At 43.8% G+C, this 22,007-nt stretch overlaps 1 protein-coding gene across 4 annotated transcripts in view; it reads left to right on the top strand.

Moving 5' to 3' along the window:
* Window positions 1–22,007, top strand: part of ttc28 (tetratricopeptide repeat domain 28) — a 238,946-nt gene that overhangs the window by 145,566 nt on the left and 71,373 nt on the right. For all 4 annotated transcript variants that reach the window (XM_053644552.1, XM_053644553.1, XM_053644554.1 and 1 more), the window contains 2 exons: window positions 8,298–8,570; window positions 14,194–14,324. In XM_053644552.1, coding sequence (XP_053500527.1) covers window positions 8,298–8,570; window positions 14,194–14,324 — 404 coding nt within the window. The remainder of the gene's footprint in view (window positions 1–8,297; window positions 8,571–14,193; window positions 14,325–22,007) is intronic.

Genomic DNA, 22,007 nt, shown 5'->3' with positions numbered 1-22,007 from the left:
TAAAGTTTTTTGAGTGAATAACTCTATGTACTGTCATTGCAAAAATGTCTGGGTTACGCATGTAACCCTGTTCCTTGAGAAAGGAATGAGACGTTGCGTGAAATGTTGTTTGGGAAGCGCCTTCTCGTGTGATCGGCGTCTGAAGCTTGTGTGAAATCATGCCTATTTACAGACAGGCCATGATCAGGTGACGTGGCAATTAAGTGCGTCGTGTGATATAAACGGCACCTGTGAACCATGCCGTCAGCCTCTATTATCTGAAACGAAGATGAAATTCACAGGCATGCCCCATTATGACAAAGCTACACGACGTCTCGTTCCCTTCTCAGGGAACAGGGTTACATGCGTAACCAAGACGTTCCCTTTCAAATGGAACTCAACCTTGCATGAGCTTCACGCTATGGGAACAAGAAGACCCACTCTGTCATGAGGGTATGGCCTGTTCAAAAGATCCGAGCCCAAAGGCCACCGCAAGACACTTAAGCCTGGGGTGGAATGCATGTCCAGACTCTAATATTGAATGAATGTGTGCGGCGTAGACCACCCCGCCGCAACACACACATCCTGTAAGGGTACTCCTTTAGATAAAGCCTTCGAGGAGGCGACCCCCTAGTGGAATTAGCCCTTATGCCCAGAGGTGTAGCAAGACAGCACGCCTCATAAGTAATACAGATTGCTTCCACTATTCAATTAGAATAGACACAGCATCACCTCTACTGTTGTTAGGATTGACCCTATGCGTGTTGCAGATAGAAATGCCCTCATCGTTGTAGACTCTCAAATAACCCCTAGAAAAGTTGTCCTGTGCACTGGAGAAAGCATACTTTTCTTGAGGTTCAACCTGAGCCCCAAGCTCCTCATGTGGGCGAGAACAACATATCAATGTTGTCTCCAGTTCCCTGGATCATGCTAGAATTAATTAGTCATCCAGGTAGTTTAGTACATGGATGCCCTGGAGTCTCAAGGGAGCTAGAGTTGCATCCATGCATTTTGTGAAGGTGTGAGGGGATAAAGCTAGCCTGAAGGGAAGAACCTGATATCGGTACTCGCTGCCTCCAAACGCGAACCTCAGGAACTTCCTGTGACTAGGTGTTTCTATGTGGAAATATGCGTCTTTTAGATCCATCATCACAAACCAGTCCTCGAACTGAATCTGTGGAACAATAAGTTTCATCGTCAGCATCTTGAACCTGTATGTCTGAAGAGTACAGTTCAGATTTCACAGATCTGACATTGGCTGCTACTCCCATCTTTTTTTGCGGACCAGGAAATAACAACTGTAAAAACCTCCCTCCCTCAGGGAATGGGGTACATGATTTATGGCTCCTTTGTCCAAGAGGGATCTTACTTCCTGTGCTAATATCGGGCTCTGCTCTATGCTGACTACTGTGGTGAGCACACCTCTGAACTGGGGGGTCGAGCTCTGAACTGGACTTGTAACCCTTTGCTTTGGTGGACAGAACCCATGGAGACACATTTGGCAGTAGTTTCCACACTTCTAGATGGTCTTTTAGTGACGTTAACTCTTCCATATTCTGTTGGAGGGAAAGCATCAGATTTTCATTGCCCTGTGACAGCTCGCTGACCAGAGAAGACTGAAAACTTGGGACAACATTGGTTAGGGGGGGCCCTACAGTAGTACTGGGGGCTATCTGCCTTACCAACCTCATGTCTCCTCATACTTCCCTTTACGGCCCATCAGGACTGCTCTTTCTTTTCTTTGTCTCAGCAGGTCTGCTTGGTAGGCCTGCAACACAGCCATTGAGCCACATTGTATGTCGTGACTCTCATTGTATGAGAGGTCGCTCGCAAGCGCCTCCTCCACCTTTGGCATAGCTAAGTACCCGTGCTGTTCATTCCCCACGATGGCCGAATAAACCGACGTCGCGGGGTTATGAATATGCCTAGTGGTTGGTTTTCCCCAGAATAGTGATATTTTATCATGCACTTCTGTGGGGAAAAAAGGGGAGTTTTCTGCGTTGTATGGGAGATTTCTTCACTGGGGAGAAAGCGCTTGTCCAGCCTGCTATGATTCACTTCCTCTTCCGCAGCACCAGTCTAGAAGTTTTTCCACTGCCCTAGTAATCACGTCAATCAGCTCTTTATACGTTTGAGAGCTGCTCTCCCTTTATGGTGCAGTGGCACCCCCTTGGAGCTTTGGCTTTCCATAAGAGGAGGAGAACTCGCACTGTGAGCTCCAAAATCCAGCAGAGAGCCGGACTCGGAAGACAGAGCAAGAGATAGAGCAGCACTAGTCTCCAGCTCCTCTTCCAGATCCATGTGAGATCCCCAAGACCTGAGCTGGCTGGTTGCCTCTACACCACAGATCCGCAAGGCTCTGAAACTCAACTTCGTCCGAGAAGAGAGCGAGCCACGAGCGGAGCTGCCTGATTGTAAAGCGCTCACGATGCGCACAATCAGCCTTCTCTAGGGCTGCTGTGGCCTGCTCCACCCCCAAACACTTCACACAGAAAGTGTGTCCGTCCCTCCGTGATAAAACGGGAGCAAAGCGTGACACTCTTCCTGATTCTCTCTCACTCATACTTTTTTTTTTTTTTTAAAGGGACAGAAAAGTAAAGAAAAATTTTTTTTTTTTAAAGATTGGACTGATGAAAAGAGGAAATAGTCTTCACGCAAGCGTTCACACAAACGACAAGCGTGAAGCTGAGTTTCCTTTGAAAGGGAACCACCAGGTTTTTTGTTTGTTTGTTTGTTTTACTTGGTTTAACCACAGTGTCCACACAACAAATGGTTGTACAGCTGTTTATGGAAACCTCAGTTCTTTCAAAAAATTGACTCGAACCCTTCTCATTATAAATCAACACAAAAATGGTTTACTGACCACAAAATCAAGGTCCTGCCATGGCCATCCCAGTCCCCTGACTTAATCCCATAGAAAACCTGTGGGGTGAACTGAAGAGGTGAGTCCACCAGCGTTTGAAGGTTATGAAGAGATTCTGTATGGAGGAACGGTCTCAGATCCCTTGCCATGTATTCTCCAACCTCACCAGGCATTATAGGAGAAGACTCAAAGTTATCTTGGCAAAGGGAGGTAGCACAAAGTGTTGACTCAAAGGGTGCCAATAATTGTTGCACACCCATATTTAACAAACTTTTTTTTTTTTTGATAAACCTGTGTTGTGTTTGAAATTGTTTTATCCATGAGAGCAGAGAATTTTTCTGAATTTTTTTAAAAACAAAAGATCAAAAGGTTAAACAATAGGCAATTTTTCACAGCCTTCTTTGCTCATATTTAACAAGGGTGCCAATATTAGTGGAGGGCACTGTACATTTACCTTGTAATGTGCTCTAGAGTTCAGTTTTGGTTCCAAGGAGCTATTGAAGTTTCCATAAAAAGCTGTAAAACCAAAATTTGTTGTGTTCCATGACACAAAGATGGCTAGTCGTATGTATCAAGTCAAACCAAGTGGAAAAAAAAGAAGAAGAAGGTTTTGGTTTTGCAATAACAATACATGGAAAATTAAAAACGGTCAAATTTTACAGTTATTGGACAATTTGAGATGGACCGACCCATTTGCGAGACAAAAGATTTCATTGGGTACGTAGCGTGACAGTGGTGTGGTCCTGTAGCTACAGCACCCTCCGAATCTCTCCACCTGCTGCACTACACACATCAGCTGAGGAGCAGCCATGCAGACGGTGGAATGATTTTTACTAGGCGGATTAATTATTATGCGTGAATCACAGATGTAAAAATATATTTAGTGAAAATGAAGGTGCTAACCAGAATTTATATATTTATTTACTTACTTACTTACTTATTTAATTTGCGATGCAAGGACGAGACACCGCGGCTAGTAGGAGAAACGTTGGCTAATATCTTATTGATTTTTTTGTGATGGGGCTGGGCGACATGACACGATACAACATGATATACATGTCGTGATAAATGATGTCTCAGTACACTTTTCTGAGATATTCCAGATGTTGTGTCAAAATTTAGTCGTTAAGCTTCTCTAAGATTGTCAAATGTTTTACAGTTTTCTGTAAATAAATGTTTGCAGGGATGCTGTTTTCTTCTTTAAGTTTTTATTTATTTTTTTATTTTATTTTTTTTAACGTAAATATCAAGTATATTTTACAAGAATATATCAAACTTATTATTTTTTCTTTTTTTTTTTAATGCAGCAGTGCTGTATTTATGGGAATTTAGGTTTTTTTTTTACCAAACCTATATATCGTGATGTAATGTACAGTATCATAGCCGTTTTTGCGAGAATCATGATGCGATACTTGTTGTCATAAGATAACAGCATGGGATTGGGCGGCACGTTAGAGCTTTTACTGTCCCGTTGAGCTAGCTAATAAGTTTATGGTTTGTTGTGTATGAACAGGATATTCAGATATATTGCAGTTTCATTTGAAAGATTTTCTTCACGATCAGTTATTCTTAAAGTAGTCAAATTTTGATTTACTTCAGGAAAAAACAAAACAAGATCATCATTTGCCCTCGGTAGTGCACCTTTTGTACATGTACACGATCCCCCAGTTGCACTCCCCGACTGCATCTGCTGATCCTGTGGAGGTTAGCGCAGTTTGTTTGTTTATCCAGTGGACATTTTGTGATCGTGAAATCTCAGCCTCGCAAAAAAAAAAAAAAAAAAGTCGCAGCAACCGCAGCAGAGTCGCTGTTTACTGGGGATGAGGCCTCTGAATAAGAAGAGCTGTCTGGTAGAGATATGTTTCTGCAGCTGCCTGTTACTGGATGAAATCTCTGTGTGTGTGTGTGTGTGTGTTTGCATATATCACATTTCCTGCCTGCCTGCCTGCTGTCTGTTGGGATGTGTGTGTGTGTATCTGTGTGTGTGTGTTTTGAGAGACAATCATGGGCACAGAGACAGAAAATATACATCTGTGGCCTCTGACTCAACAGCCAGTTTTATTTGTAGGTAAATCAGTGACACACACGCGGCCCCAGTCCTGGGAAGGTGCCCAAAACAAGGCTGTTTTACTCCTAATGACATCCTTTATTTCCCTTGCTGTCCCGAACTGCCTAGGCAAACATATATACACACACATTCACACACACACGGAAAGCAAGAGAGAGGCCTGGGTATGACTGAGGAGGAGATTATGTAGAGCAGCTCTTCATAATCAGCCCCAAAGAGAGAGAGAGAGAGAGAAAGAGAGAGAGAGATGATCTGTACCACTGCATTGACATTCTGCTCCCTCAGTGTCTGTCTTTTTCCATTTCTCGCCCAGGCTCCTGTCATTGTTTCTTCCCTGTTTATAATTTTATTTATTTTTTTCATTCCACCGGTAGCCCGAGTCATCTCGGTGCCAGCGGTTTGATCCTCTCCTCGTCGTCTTTATCAGTTTGAGCTCTCGCTCTCAAGTGAGGATTTGCATGCAGGGGATTACCTCACTCTAATTGAATTGAAACGAACCCGGATTGAATCGTCCCGTTCCTCATCAGACGTGCCATCCAAACCCACCCGCTAGTGCCAAGCCCTACGAGCAAACCGCTCTGAACGTCTGAGAAGTGCTTTCTGTCAAAGAGTTCACGTTCAGTCGCAGACACCGGATTAAAAACACGGGCACAGTGAGCGTCAAGTCTTCAGACAAACGAAAGGGTTGGAAGACAAATCAATTCAAATAAATAAATAAAACTGTACGGTTCGGATTATGGGCCGTGCCCAGCGAGAGTCTAATCACATGACACGCAGGCCGCGTCACCGGCAGCGTCGGGAAGGCCTGCAGATCCGTCGAACGGTAATTCAAAGAGAAAGGAAGGAAATAATGCGAGGTGGGCGGCGTTGTGACTCGCTGCCATTACAGCTTTATTTAGCCGCTTTCCTACAGGGGATCCAGACAGTCACGTCAAAGCTCCCTTTTGACATGACATGCACTCGGCGAGTGGAGAGAGGGAGAACGCGAGCGAGCAAGAGCGAGAAAAATAGCCACCCTGAGGCTCATCGTTAATTCCTGGCCGTGCCATCGCTCCATTGCGACGGTCCTCATAAGCATTACTCCTTTCTTGTTTATCATGCCGCACTTTGTGGTTAACTAGATTTGCAGTTTGTCCGCCCACACACACTCACTCACTCTCTCACACACACACACACACGCTGATACACCACTTGCCAAGTCAAAGAGGTTTTTTTTTTCACAGTTTTATTTTAGCAACTGGTAATGCTGTCAAGCTGAATGAAGTTGCTGTGTGTGTGTGTGTGTGCGCACGTGTGTGTGTGACAGTGCAGATCATTAGAGGAATCCTGACTCCATTCCAAAGAGTGAGCTACCTTTTAATTACTAAAGCGAATTACACCAGCAAGTCTAATTACTATGAAAGGAAATATATCGCGAGGAATATTTTAGCAGGTAACCTTGATAAAGATTGTGGTGATAATTAGGACAAACACGTTACGTTAATAATACTAAATAAAACATCGCCGCATGCAGACGGTCGAGCCCGCACCATCTTTAACCAGGGCCCTGTTCTTCCCATGTCCCTTAACGAGTCCTCAATAAGATTTACTCACGGCGATCGTCCTAAAGGCCTGTTACCCAACGCGAGCTTTTTCGACGAGCAACCAAACTCCAGGACCGTGTCAAATCGTAAACAGTGCAATCCTGCTAACGCGTAGATTCATGCATGAAGACGTTTCGAAGAAGCGTTCGGGAGCAGGATCACGCTGTTTATTTAACTGTTAAAGCCACACCTCTTCTCTATGTTTATTATTTATACACACAATTCTGCACGTCTTTTAACGTGTATCATCCCGATTTAACATTTACATGCTTTAAACACCGTTTTAACTGAGCATATTTGCGCTCGAGCATCTAGAAGTGCAGGGTGTGTGTGTGTGTGGGGGTGGGGGGTGGGGGGGGGGGATTACAGGTGTGTAATGGTGCATGTAACATATTTGACATCCAGCGATGGACAGGTTTCCTCTTGCTACAGAGCTGCTATTGTTGATTTAATGGAGCGAACACGAGCATGCATGCGTTCAAGCACACAAACACACACTTATGTTCATTTCACTGAACTGTGTAAGACTGCAGCTAGACATCGCTAAATCGGACTGAAATTCCTTCACTTCTTATTTATCGGAATAGTTTGCTTTGTTTTTTTTAAAATTCCCTACATATTCCATATTTATACTCCCTTATTTTCTCTTACTTCCAACATCTTTGTTTTCCTACTGTATGATTGTGGCGTCCCTACAAAGTGTTTAAGCAGAACTGTAAATGCACACACTCGCATCCCATCTCCAGCACACACACACACACTCGTTTACGCACACAAAGTAGAACAGGACAGCTGGAAAGCTCTTTTCCTGCTCGATGGTACAAACTGATAAGGACGGGCAGCTAAAACAGGAGTGTCAACGCTCCCAGCAGGCAGCGCGGGGACACGCGGCCGTGGCACGAGCTGATTTATGACACCATGCACTTTCACACTTTACCTGCGTTTCCGCCCCTCCAGCAGAGGTCACCTCTACACATATGCCTGCCTTCCGTCTCCGCTCTGCCCTTCCGAGTGTGTGATTGTGTATCACAGAAAGACATCAGAAAGACATCTACTGTAGAAAGAGCAAAGCAGATACGAGACAAAGGCATGGAGGGATACCAGAAAGGCAGGCATAATAAATTACGACGTTATCTCTAAAGAAACCCAACGCTGTATTCCGGTTGGAATATACAAACGTTTATTTGAATTATAATTGCACTTTTTTGGTTTTGATTTCCTCACATTGGATTTCCATGTAATCTGGCACCACGCTGTGTTTCATGGGATACATACACGTCAAAATGACATTATGAACAACTTAATGTGAACTGTTTTTCTTCATCAGCATGTAAAGACAGTGTTTATCATTTATATCACGAGTTTATATGATAGTTGTATTGAAAATAAATACGTCCAATGTATCCTCTGGGTTCCTCCCTCAGTACAAAGGCATGCGTTGTAGACATGCATCTCTAAATTGTCCATAGTGTGTGTGCGATTGTGCCCTGCGATGGGTTGGCACCCCGTCCGGGGTGTCCCCCCGCCTTGTGCCCCGAGTCCCCTGGGATAGGCTCCAGGCTCCCCGCGACCTTGTGTAGGATAAGCGGTACAGAAGATGAATGGATGGTTCATGTATAATTACTTACCACATGCTCAGCATCTCCTGCACCATGGGCGGCCATGACTGTTTCTATTCGGGCCGACTAAACGATCTGAGCCAGGTCATGTGACTCATGTGCCTGTTTAAGTGTCAAGTCACAGGAACTGAGCTGCCATTACGATGCATCACAATCTTGATTTGTTTTCTCGTCCTGAATTTCAGAGTCTTTGGAGCCGACCTATCAGCAGCTGCAGAAAATGAAGCTGGACAAGAGTCCGTTCGTCGTGGTGTCCGTGATTGGCCAGGAGCTGCTGAGCGCCGCCCACCACGGCGCGTCGGTGGTGGTTTTGGAAGCAGCCCTGAAGATTGGCACGTGCAGCCTCAAATTGCGTGGCTCGGTCTTCTCCGCTCTCAGCAGTGCCTACTGGTCGTTGGGCAACACAGAGAAAAGCACCGCCTACATGCAACAAGACCTGGAGGTGGCCAAGACTTTAGGTGAGTGAGTGCTATAGATTTAAACATTAGCAGGGTGAGTATGCCTGTTGGTTCTCGCTGTGGTTTGAAAATCGGAACTTTTCTACTTTCTCTTCTGCTTTGTCTCCACTCACGAGGGATGTTAAAAACAGTATTGGAGCACAGGGTAAAAGCCTCATCAGCATCAGCTAACACTGTTACGTTGGGTGCATGATGAGTCTTACTTTAGGTGTGGTTTTTTTTTTTTTTTTTTTAAAGAGAGATCTGTGTTTGAAGAAGACCACATGAAAGTGTTTTTGTTTGTTTGTTTGTTTGTTTTTCCTTTGGGCAACTACCAACTAGGAAGGGTGAAGGCTCACATGCTTCCACTGAGATACGTGAAGGCCACATCTTTACGAGCTGCTGCTCATGCTGCATCATAGGACAGAGTAACACACTCAGAACGTGCTTCCTGCCCTCTTCTGCATACATACTATACTGTACGCTCAAGGATGTACATGATGCCCTAGTATCGCTGTGATTGACAGGACAGAGAGATTACAGTATGCCAGCCCTCCAACCTGGAGAGCACAGCGAATTCTGCTATCTAAGTCTTGTCTTCTGTATGTTCTCTCCATGTCTGCCTGGGTTTCCTCCCACCTTCAGCTATGCTAAATTGCACCATGACCCTGACCAGGACAAAGCTGTTACTGAACATGAAAATGACATGGAAACGCAGGCGTAATTAAACTTAGTGTACCAAACACACCCCTGTTTGAAAGAACGCCAAAATATTAATGAATAAAGGTTTCGCTTTCTGGTATTAGCCTTGTAGAAAAGAAGCATCTAGTGGCTTACTGGAGCATGCATATTGTTTAATACCAGTGCCAGTGCTGGGTGCAAACCATCTGAGTGCTGCTTGTATCATTTCTCTGTGGTCCATTTATTTACTTATTTATTTTAACTTAACACAGGTACTGTATGTTAACACATGCACCCCACAGTTCCTCCTGCATCATATATTAATGAACAGTTTCAGTGTTTAATCATAAAAGCCTAAATTAACTGAATTCTGAAGGCTAATTAAGTATCTGATAATTATGCAAATTATGCTACTAGCCAATTTTAATTGAACGACTTAATGGATGTTAATCATTTTCACCACACCCGTAATGGAAATGACTTCACATTTAGATACGTTGTAAGAGAAACGTGGACACGCTGTGACAAATTCTTTCTTTAAACTTGTACCACAGGAAAACAACAAAAAAACAAACCCACATTTGGTCAGAGTTTGCAGCCCGGCCCAAGATGTGGTACTGGAACGAATGCTGTGAGGGTGCGAGAGCATCGTAGGCAGATAATACGGGAAGTCAGTGGATGGACACACGAGCGTTGTGACATGGTAAATGTGCGTAGACTGAAGACAAGTCAGGCTCAGTTGCAAGAACCTACTGACACATGCCGAACTTCACATAACGTTTTACCAAAGGAGTACCCTGCTGGGACAGATTAGCAGTTGACGCGTGAATCTGGAATGACTTGAGCAAGTGTTTTGAACCAGCTGACTTTAACTGACACCCCCTGATAAGCCCCCTTCACTATCTATTAGTAATAACCGCTCATCTCGTCTTGATTTTCTTGCTTTAGAGATGCCCTCATTTTCTCTGAAGATAAACGGAAAAGCAGGAGTTTAAAGCAATTTAAGTTCATCGATGTTTGTTCCATTTAGCTAACGTTAGACGCATAGCCCGATCAGCTATAACGTTAAAACCACCTGCCTAATGTTGTGTAGGTCGCCCGTGTGCCACCAGAACAGCTCTGACCCGTCGAGGCGTGGACTCCACAAGACCTCTGAAGGTGTGCTGTGGTATCTGGCACCAAGACGTTAGCAGCAGATCCTTACAGTCCTGTAAGTTACGAGGTGGGGTCTCTATGGAGCGGACTTGTTTGTCCAGCACATACCATAGATACTCGATCGGATTGAGATCTGGGGAATTTGGAGGCCAAGTCAACACCTTGATTTTTGCAGTGTGACAGGGAGCATTGTCCTGCTGATAAACAGAAAGAGGCCACTGCTGTTAGGGAATGCTGTTGGCATGAAGGGGTGTACTTGGTCTGCAACAATGTTTAGGTAGGTGGTACGTGTCAAAGTAACATCCACATGAATGCCAGGACCCAAGATTTCCCAGCAGAACATTGCCCAGAGCATCACACCTCCTCCACCGACTTGCTTTCTTTCCATAGTGCATCCTGGTGCCATCTCTTCCCTACGTAAGCTACACACTCGCACCCAGCCGTCTACATGATGTAAAAGAAAACGTGATTCATCAGACCAGGCCACCTTCTTCCATTGCTCCATGGTTCAGTTCTGATTCTCACGAGCCCATTGTAGGTGCTTTCGGCAGTAGTCAGGGGTCAGCTTGGGCACTCGGACCGGTCTGTAGCTTCACAGTGCCATACAGAGCAAGCTGTGATGCATTGTGTGTTCTGACACCTTTCTATCATAGCCCGAAGTTTTTAGCTCTTCTGTGGGATCGGACCAGATGCACTAGCCTTCGCTCCCGACGCGCGCCAGTGAGTCTCAGTGAGACCCTGTTTCTAGTTCACGGTTGTCCTTTCTTGGACCACCTTTGGTAGGTACTAACCACTGCATAGCGGGAACACCCCACAAGACCTGCTGTTTTGGAGATGCTCCGACCCAGTCGTCTAACCATCACAATCTGACCCATGTCAAAGTTCCTCAGATCCTTACGCTTGCCCATTTTTTTTCCTGCTTCTAACACGTCAACTTCGAGAACAGATTGTTCACCTCCTGCCTAATATATCCCACCCCTTGACACATGCCATTGTAACAAGATCATCAATGTTATTCACTTCACCTGTCAGTGGTTTTAATATTATTGCTGATGGTGTATGTAGTTAACATCAGTTAACTATGTTTATTAGGAATGCCAAAAATGAAAAAAAATGTAGGCCTTTTTCATGCTGCTTGTCTGGTTTAGTTAGAAAAACTAAAGTGCACACTATCTTAATACCCTCTGTGCGTAACATCTTTTCCCTCGATATAACAAGAACAAAAGTGTGCATGTGAACCGATCAAGCAGTCAGGACTGAACACTAACTTTGATGTTGTACAGGAGAAAACTGCCTGGCTGAGGAGGGTTAGCAACGCTTGCTGAGAGTAATAACTTGTCATCCAAAACTACGCCGAGGTGCACATTCGGAAGGATTGATCAGGAGCTCTCAAAGGAGATGGTGAGATCAGAGTGTGGAATTCACATATAGCTGCAGTTCAAGCGGCGAGCTGGCGTACAGGATGAGATGCCGATATAGAGTGCAGCATGAGGATCTGTCGGGTGTCAGATACGGTAGGAGATGATGTGAGACAGATGTAAAAAATTGTTAATAGGTTTTCACTATAATCTCGAGATTAACGCTTGAAGGATGACGACATTCTTTCGCACGCTGATCTACAGACACACAGAAGCGTGAATGTGGCTTTATTATTTAAACAAGGCTAAGCTAAGAAATTAATGGTTGCCCATGAGAGGCACAGTGTGAGTCACGTGTGTTGATGGAGGGGAAAAAGAAGAAGAAAAAAAAACCTCTATCGAATTAATGTAGCTTTGACATTGTCTCTGAATAAGGGACGTAATTAGGACCTCGAGCAGACACATATAGTTCGCATCTTCTTTGAGTTTATTAATCTCACCCAAAAGCCCATTTATATCAGCATTCGGCCAAACCTTATGCACGAGTTATTTGCTCATTTTCCAGCTTAGTAAATAAAGTTTTAACAGATAATCGAAAAACAACGTTTTTAACCTTCTTTCGTGGAAGAGGTGCATTTCAGAAAAGTTATACAGCTAGGCAGTGCACTCCTATCAGGAACAAAACACCAGCACTCTGAGCCATGAAAGCTTTGTGCTGTTTGATCATGGCTCTTTCCTTCCTGTAGTAAGCGCTCAGCTGTGCCAGCGTGCGCTCGAGTGAGCCACGGTTCACTCACACATGCAGAACAGCTCTGAAGTCGAGATTCCGTGCGAGTAGGCAGGGTCATGGAAGGTGTCCGTTTTCGTTCCGCTTTGATTGGCGGGGGTTGCGGTGGCAAGAGGCTGAGATGGCGGAGAGGTCAGTGCAGACTTCAGTAGACAATTCAGCTCCTGCTGGGCTGATCTTCAGATGTTCCCATGCCAGCTGTGTGATATCATTTCTACACCGGGTCCTGGGTCTGCCTCAGGAGGTCTAATCCAGTGGGAGAGCTCGACTGGTAGACGACCAAGGGGTGTCCTTTTAAAGTGCCTAAACCACCTCAGCTGAATCAGAGCAGCATCTGATCTACTCCAAGGTTCTTAAGGATTTCCAGCTTTTCACCGTATCACGGAGAATAAGTAAAATAACCCTGTGGAAGTCCCTCGTTCCTGTTGCTTGTACCTGCAGCTTTCTCCTTTTGGTCATAACGCACAGCTCGAGACTCTAATAGTGACGCTAGGGACGTAGTTTGACCAGTAAACATAAACCTTTGTATAATCCTCATCATCTCCTGCATGAATGTTTTTAACGCAGCACATCAAGTTTGGCCGCTTATCACCAAGTTCTTGGCGAACATTTCAGCAATATGGCAAGTATTTGAGTCTGGCTAGCGTCTTTATTGACTCTGGATATGTTTAACTGCAGTGTGACGGATTTTCCTAGCAGGAAGGTTACATGATGACTTTACGCCGGATTTTATTTGGAACTAGGGTTTATTTTCTTTCCCGAATATTTGGATTTATTCTTTTATTCAGACAAGTTTAAAATTAAAAAAAAAAAAATTTAAACAACAAATAATAATCCAGACGTGAAATCTGCTTGTCTCAGGCATCCGGGCTATTAATTTGTCCACCTCTTATGCCTATAATTGTATTTTGTTTAAAATAAATATACTAATATATACAGTGTAATATAGTATATAGATCTCGAGAGTTTAAAAGAAAACTCCCATGAAGTTGGCAACACGTGCGTGTGTGAGAGCTGGAGATTCTTACTCCACTCCCATGATGTCATCGGTATGTTATCTTTCAGCGGGGGCCCCTGGATCGAGCTCGCCATGTTCACCTTTTATATGCAGCTCAGTACTTTAGTGCCATTCACGCTAATCCTCTCCTGGAGGATGAAAGCCCGATAAGCATTTTGTGTTGTCCCGCTCAAATCATATCATTCACAGCTGATTCGTCTCACCAGCTGCCAGCCTTTCGTTAAGATGTGACAGATGTGGGACGCACTCCGTTCGGAAGATATCGGCTGTTACAGAAACCTCTCGTCCGGTTTTAATCTCGAAAGCAGCCAGAGTAAATCAGCATTATAGCACCGCTACACTTCGGAGTAGAAAAATAAATTACCCATTCATAGATTTTTCTTTCTTTCTTTTTTTCTTTTCGGTCCTAAAATGTCAATATCAGCAAGTCCCTATAACATTTCCACATTCAAGTAGAAACAGAGTGCTCCAGAGAGAGAGAGAGAGAGAGAGAGAGAGAGAGAGAGAGAGAGAGAGAGTGTCTCATAATTTGTCATTTTGAAAGAGTCATTGAATGTCATGTCTTTGTGATGGCAGTTGAGGAAGTGTGTGAGCACAGCCAGGCGTGTGTGTTTGTCTGAAATGCTGACTCGTCGTCTCTTGCAGGTGACCAGGCAGGTGAGTGCAGGGCTCATGGGAACCTCGGCTCGGCCTTCTTCTCCAAGAGCAATTACCGCGAGGCCCTGACCAATCACAGGAACCAGCTTGTCCTGGCCATGAAGCTGAAGGACAGAGAGGTAAACTCGTGTGTGTGTGTGTGTGTGTGTGTGTGTGTTCTTTGTATACGTCTATATATGTGTATACAGTAGTGTCTGATAGAGTGAGTCCACTACCGTGGTAGTGCTGCTATAAAACTGCTACAGTTTTATTTAACAGTTTTATTAAATGCTTTCACAAACAGTATTCCTTATTTATTTATTATTTTACTCAGGTAAATAAAAAAAAAAAAAAGAAATTCAATTTACTGAAAGCGTAGTGACAATAAATCATGACGTAATGGCTCTCATGGCACATGAGTCAATGTCTTGTGTTCCTGTGTTAATAGATGAAACACTATTAAGAGCATACGTGTGTTAACCTTTGAATAAAATAAAACCTTTTTTTTTTTTTAAAGGGAAAAAAAAAGCCCATGGATATATTACCGATTCATTTTCAGTTTTGCTTAAAGGTTCATCAAATGGCTTGTAGTGGACTCTTGATTAATTGCACTGAGTGAAGTGCTCCTGTACGAAAGAAGGCGTATGAGATTTGATCAGCCAGCCACGAGTTTCTACTGAGGAAGTGATGAATGTTATTGTCAGTGCTCTTGTTCGGTTCATTGGCTGTCGCTACACTCGTTCTCAGCCTGGTGCTCTGTCTGCTCTCCACTCGACTGCACAGCGAGAACAAGTATTAATACCCCCATCCCAAAAAAAAAACCTGGAATGAAGTCGTCTCTCCCGACGGTGCGTTTTTACTGATTAGTCTGCAATTAGCCTAAAAACAACGAACAGCCCGTGTTTTTCCGCAAGCTTTAGGTGCCACGTACTGAGATGAGTAAAGGACTAATCAAGTCGCCTTGTGAGCAGTAATAATCTCGTCCATGAAATTACGGGTGAAAGTGCTCGTTGCTGAAGAGCTTTAAACAAGAACGACAAGATGAAAAATCTCCGCTGGGAAGGACTCGGAGCGGTTTCATTTCATTCACGCGTACTAAAGATAGGATATAATGCTGAATGAAAAAAAGCATGTTTATTCCTGCTAATTTTATTTTAGTCACTCATCTGTATATGAGTGACATTACTTGTTGTAACAGGATTTTTTTTTTTTTTTTTTTTACATATATTTACATTTATTCCGATGTTTCCCTGTGTTGAACAAATGAAACCTAAAAAAAATCTAATTTACACTTATACCATGAATAAGGCTTTTGTGTGGAGTTTTAGGTTTTTCCACAGCATGGGTTTTCCACTCCTCCTTCCCCCTTCCCCTCTAGATGCCCTTCACTGTGTGTGCAGGGTGGGAAAGGCAGTATGGAGGGACCCCCTCCTCCAGTTTTTCGAGAGCTCCACGTTCTCCACCCGAGCGCCAGGCCACGTTCACACATAGTAGAACATGTTGGCAGAAATGTATGCGTCTCCCATCACACACAGCCTGACACTGCGGCTGCAGTGCATGCTGGGTAGTGGAGGGTGTCAGATTCACAGCGCTTCTGGCTGGATAGTGGCAGAATGGATGGAGCTAACGAGGTAGATATAGCTTATGTGGCAGGAAATGTATGTGTGTGTGTGTGTGTGTGTGAGAGAGAGAGAGAGAAGTAGATAAACTGCAGCCCTGATCTACTCCAGTTCTTCATTAGTCACTTCAGAAGGTCACTGTGACGCTCAGGGTAACTTTTTCCCCCCTTCTGTCTTTTATCACCGTGTCCCACTAGGCACCTGAGAGTATGGACTGATAATCTGTCAATAAGGAGCTGAGTTAAGGAGATGGATGTGTGTGCGTGTATGTGTGATTGGTGGGTGGGTGGGTGGAGCTGCAGTGGATGAAAGAACGGAGTATTGGGAAGTAAAGTGCTCTTAAGTGATGGCACCTCCATGTTGTTCTGAGGTGAAATGTGTGTGGTAGGGGGTCATCTGTCCTGAAGACTTTCCAACATATGCAAAAAAAAATCAGCCTTACGTCTGTCTGTTACAAAACGCTGACGCTGGAGACTCATTCCAAAAAATTTACAATAAACATCATCTAACAGAAAACGTCACACGTTCCTGTGAATGAGCCGTTAGTATAACACTAGAACTTATTAGAACGAGCGCATTAATATAAACCTGTGATTTGTCTTGAAGGCAGCACTACTGTCAGAGCTGCTGTTCCAGAACATGAATCAACCTACGGACCAATCAGAATCGAGACTTTAGCTGTGCTGTGGTCCAAGTTTAATTCATTAAGGAAGCCCTAAATCCTGAGCACAATTAAAATATAATTAATTGTATGCTGCTCGGATTAGTCATGTTCAGGCTTGAGGAGTAACGGAATACATATAACGGCGTTACGTAATCAGGATACAAAAAACTTGTAACTATAACAGATTACAGTTACGTCAAAAAACAAAGTAATCTGATTACAGGTACATCGGGATTAATTTTTTTTTTTTCATTTAAAAGCAAAGAAATGAATCTTTTGCTGTAATATAGTATAGACAGCTGCTTGATTATAGTTCTGGTTCTCTCTTGCCAGTCGTGACTCACATGAACAACCTCCTGGTGCATGAGCAAATAAATTTTGTGCAAAGTTAACTTGGTAGAATTCTAACACAAATTGTTCTCTGAAATGCTTTTGTTAGGGAGACTACATGTCCTCTTTTTCCCCCGGACACGTCCTCCGTTTTCCCCCGGACACGTCCTCGTTTTCAGCTCTTAAAAAAGCGTCCGGCCGGGATTTCTAAATTTGAGAAAATGTCTGGGATTCGGCTTTAGTTTCGTTATGATGTGTTTATGGTCTAATACTGTATCATGTGTGCGCATGTTTGCACTGCTTTAACCCCTCTCTGTAATTCCCACCTTCTCGTACACCGATTGTTCGATTATAAAAGGCTTGCAGCAAATACTGACCAAATTCCTGCCTCTCAACCGTTATCCTACTCTCGGCATCAAACAGTTGCTTGACAATAGCAGCAAATGACGCTGTCCTGAGTCGAAACAATGCCCATGGCCATATAAGATCATTTTTAATTTCATGTTATCACACTGCTTCATATTACATCCTCATTCAAATGTGTAAATGATGGTACAAGTTACACTCGTGGCATCTGATATTTATTTTATTTCATGGACATTCAAAAGAATGTAGGAAAAAATGTTAAACCTGGGCGAAGTGAAACCAATTTTATTTATAAATATTTATGTGATGCTAATAGTGTGTCTCTTTCAGTGTATTAAAGTCTGCATTCATAGTAACACCGATTACGTTTATATGTTCCCGTTTTACATGTTATAGAACATAGATCGATTAACAGCACGTCCGACATCCCTCCAAAATTTCACGTATCGACATACAGTTGGTCTTCGTTATGGTACCGTATACAGTTTTGGGTGTTTTTATTTTTAATTTTACGAAAGCTTCAAGTGCAGTTAATTATTTGCCATGCTGTACGTGTAAATAGACGACTGCTTGAAGCCGTGGGCTGCGTCCCAAACCGCGTACTTACCGTCTATATTGTAGCCGAAATACATGTATTATGTAGCAGGTAAGTACGCGGTTTCGGATACGGCCGTGCGCTCTTGTTTGCAGTCAAACGGTTGAGCACTGCCGTGTGTGTACGTGTCCTGTCGCAAAGTGCGGTGAAAACTCCCACACGACGATAATAGTGTGATTAAGGTGTGTACATATCTGTAATACACGTCCATAATGCCACTAAAATAGGAATACACAATTTCTTAATTCAATTTGTGTTTACTTCGAGTATGACTTTAGTCAGATTAAGGTCATCAATAATCACTGTTTACATGCTAGTTTCTTAATCAGAGTATCGTCTTAAACGGGTTAATATCGGATTATTGTTGTCCATGTAAACGCACTGAATATTTTGAACGCTATTAAACATGATCACATGGTTCTGAGAAGCAATTATGCCGTGTTCAGTTAAATATTTCAAGACTCTACCTTAAGCTTTTGTGTGTGTGTGTGTGTGTGTGTGTGTGTGTGTGTGTGTGTGTGTGTGTTGCAGGCTCTAGAGGGAGAATGTGAGCTCTGTCAGTGTTTCCACATTCTGTGTCATGAATAATAAATTCACATGCGCTCCAAGAAGGACGCGAGTTGTTTTGGCTTCGCTGGTCTGGTGGTGTTACTGAAAGAAAACTATAAAACAACATATCACGCCGGACTGAACGGCGGATAAAGAGTGAGGCGACTGGAATACTGTGATGGATTATTATTATTATTATTATTATTCGCTCGCTTATTGAGAGCTTTGTCTCAGCGGAGCCCTGATTTAAAGGCCAGATGAAAGAGCATTAAATAAGGCAGATCGTACTTGCAGTGCGAGGAGCAGGTGGCTGTGGACTGCTAATGGATGCCCGTTATTGGATTTTTAAATAAGTGTTTAAAAGATTTGCTCTTTATTATTGTACCTATTGTAATGGATAGGATGTTTTTGTTTTTTTGTTTTTCTTCAAGACACCAAGTTATAGTCAGGAAAACAGGCCTTGCTAATACACAGAAAGTCAAACAGCTGCTGAACGAATCCAAAGGGACAGGTAAAAACAGCAAAGACGACAAACAGTCTGAAATACCAGAACAAACGGAGTGCGGACTGCAAAGTAGGCAAGACTTCGTAAAGACTCATTGGAATCTAGTGTGTATGTGGTGATGAGAATCAAGTGAGCTAGGTAAGCTGGAAGAGGTTTAGTACTCATGATGGGGACCTCTGGTGGTGTGGAGTGAGATCAGGTGTGTCCGTGACCAAAAAAGAACTACCCTCGTCAAGTAGTTCTTTCTCCGCTGTTCAGACTTACAAGATGGGTCAGATTGACTGATTGTGGTGCTGTGTGACCCGAAGACAGAGTTTTGTGTGTGTGCGTGTGTTGTGTCGTATCTTGGGAGCTGGCAGGTGTAGAGACAAAATTCTTGTTTCAGCTTATTTCTCAATTACATTTACATTACATTCATTCATTTAGCAGATGCTTTTATCCAACACAACTTAGAAATGAGAAAATACAAGCAAGGCGATATATCAAGCAGAGAACAATACAAGTAGTGCTACTATACAAGATCCATTAATTGATTTCCAGAAGAAGCAAAGTGTGCAGAGTAGAGGTGTAAGTGCCAGAGTAATTATTTATTTATTCATTTATTTTTTATGGGTTGATTAGGTGTTCACGGAAGAGGTGGGTCTTTAGCTGTTTTTTGAAGATGGTGAGAGATTCTGCGGTCCGGATTGAGGTTGTAAGTTCATTCCACCACTGAGGGACAGATAGTGTGAAGGTTCTGGAAAGGGTCTTTGAGCCACGCTGAGTAGGTACTACTAAGCGTCGGTTGTTAATCGATCGCAGATTGCGTGAGGGAACGTAAGCCTTCAGGAGAGAGTTGAGGTATGAGGGTGCTGTTCCAGACAAGGTCTTGTACCTGAGCATCAAGGCCTTGAATTTGATACGGGCGGCTACAGGAAGCCAGTGGAGGGAGATGAAGAGGGGTGTGACATGGGTTCTCTCGGGCTGGTTGAAGATGAGGCGTGCTGCTGCATTCTGAATCATTTGAAGGGGTTTGATGGAGCTGGCTGGGAGGCCCGAGAGTAGTGAGTTGCAGTAGTCCAGTTTTGAGATAACAAGAGCCTGGACTAGTATCTGTGTAGCCTGTTCGGTGAGATAGGGTCTGATTTTCTTGATGTTGTACAGAATGAGCCTACAGGACCGTGCAGTTGTTGAGATGTGGTCTGTAAAGTTCAAGCTGTCATCGAGAATCACCCCAAGGTTCCTGGCCGTCCTGGTTGGCTTGAGTGTGGTTGAGCTGAGCTGTACAGTGAGGTTGTGGTTGATTGAGGGGCAGGCTGGGATGATGAGAAGCTTAGATTTTGCCAGGTTGAGCTTAAGGTGGTGTTCCCTCATCCAGACCGAGCAAGCAGATATACATGCAGAGACAGATGGATCGTCAGGCTGGAAGGACAAATAGTGCTGGGTGTCATCAGCATAGCAGTGATATGAGAAGCCATGAGACTCAATCACCTGCCCTAGAGATGTAGTATAAATTGAAAAGAGCAGTGGACCCAGAACTGACCCCTGTGGAACGCCAGTTGTGAGTTGCTGAGTTTCAGAAATACCTCCCCTAGGGAGGGAAACAGGTCTGTAGTTGTCAACCCCAGCAGGGTTAAGTGATGGTTTTTTAAGCAGTGGGGTAACCCGGGCCTGCTTAAATGAGGTAGGGTATGTGCCAGTAGAGAGGGATGTGTTAAAGATGTGTGTAAGTGCAGGTAATAGTGTGGGAGAGATGGACTGAAGAAGGTGAGAAGGGATAGGGTCAAGAGGACAGGTTGTGGGACGGCTAGAGAGGAAGAGTTTAGAGACATCAGTCTCTGAGAGGGGAGAGCAGGAAGTCAGTTGGGAGTTACATGGAGGAGGAGCCGGTGCATGTCTGGGGTTGAGAACTGGTTCCTGATTGATGTAACCTTGTTGGCAAAGACAGTGGCAAAGTCATCTGCAGTGAGAGAGGTAGGGGGAGGAGGGGGACAGAGAAGAGAAGTAAAGGTTTTTAAGAGAGTGCGGATGTTGGGAGAACTGCCAATCTTCTCAATGCACCATTAAAGGGTCATGAAACCTCCCTTTTTTAGCTCAAGTCTGCCTCTCAATGTTTTTGAAAAATGCAGCTTAAATGGGCGTGGATAGCTGTGCGAAGAAGGGAGGTGAAGTGGGCGGGGCAGGGGAGGAAGAGGGGGGTGAGCCTTTAGAACACTCAAAAAAAAACAAACAAAAAAAAAGATTGATATTGACAAAGTTTGCAGATGAGGCAGAGGACTTCTCTCCTCCTGAATCCCCAGGACTAAATGGAGACACAATAGATAGCAATGCAGGTCCTACATAACAAAAACATAACAAAACCGGAGGCAGCGCGGATGAGAGAAATGTTGGAATGCTAGTTAGCCAATAGGCTCGAGCTTTTCATGAATAAAAGAGGGAAGGCTCTTCCCTTCAACACAGACTCTCGTTGTATAGTTTTGCACGCGACGGCTCGTGGAGCTTTAAGCAATTTAATTAGCTCAAAAGGCAAGTAAAGCTATCATGGTTAAAATTAGACACATACCTCATTTGAAGGGATAGAAAAGTCCTCGGGACTGAGTACCGCATCATCGTGTAGGTGCAAACTGCTTTCCTGAGCAAGTCCTAAGTCCACCTTTCTCCAATTCTCATAGCTCTCCTGAATAAACACACTCGAACTCTTACACCACTGAAACAAACACCTGCGACTCATATGAACGCCTCTCTCATATACTACTCACCTCATCTGTAGGAAAGCACCAAGTGCTGTTATAAATAATTTAGAGACAACATCTTCTCATAGGATAAGAACACGCAGGCTCATGAATAATTATGAGTCATCGAAGTACTATAGTACAATGATTTTAAACCAGGAAATTGAAAATAGCGGACAAAAGCTCAAAATTAACCAGCTTTCTCCTACAATTAAAATGAACAGATGCTAAGATTGTCTTTTATGATGTGCGATACGAACACCTCTGTTAAAATCTCAGAAAATGTAGTTTAGTGTTTCGTGACGCTTTAAGCTCCACCCACCCACGCAAATACTTAAACCAGCCCTATGCGCATGTCCAACTGTATTACGTTTACCCCAGTGTGTGTGTGTGCGTGTGTGTGTGATCATTGGTACACGTCTCCACTGGTACACGAGGCTCCTGTAAGCAGTGCTGTCTAATGGCATCATCTGCTCCGCAGCAC

The sequence above is a fragment of the Ictalurus furcatus genome, chromosome 16 (genome assembly GCF_023375685.1).
Source record: "Ictalurus furcatus strain D&B chromosome 16, Billie_1.0, whole genome shotgun sequence".
In the NCBI taxonomy this organism is placed as follows: Eukaryota; Metazoa; Chordata; class Actinopteri; order Siluriformes; family Ictaluridae; genus Ictalurus; species Ictalurus furcatus.
This window is presented reverse-complemented; position numbering and strand designations above follow the sequence as displayed.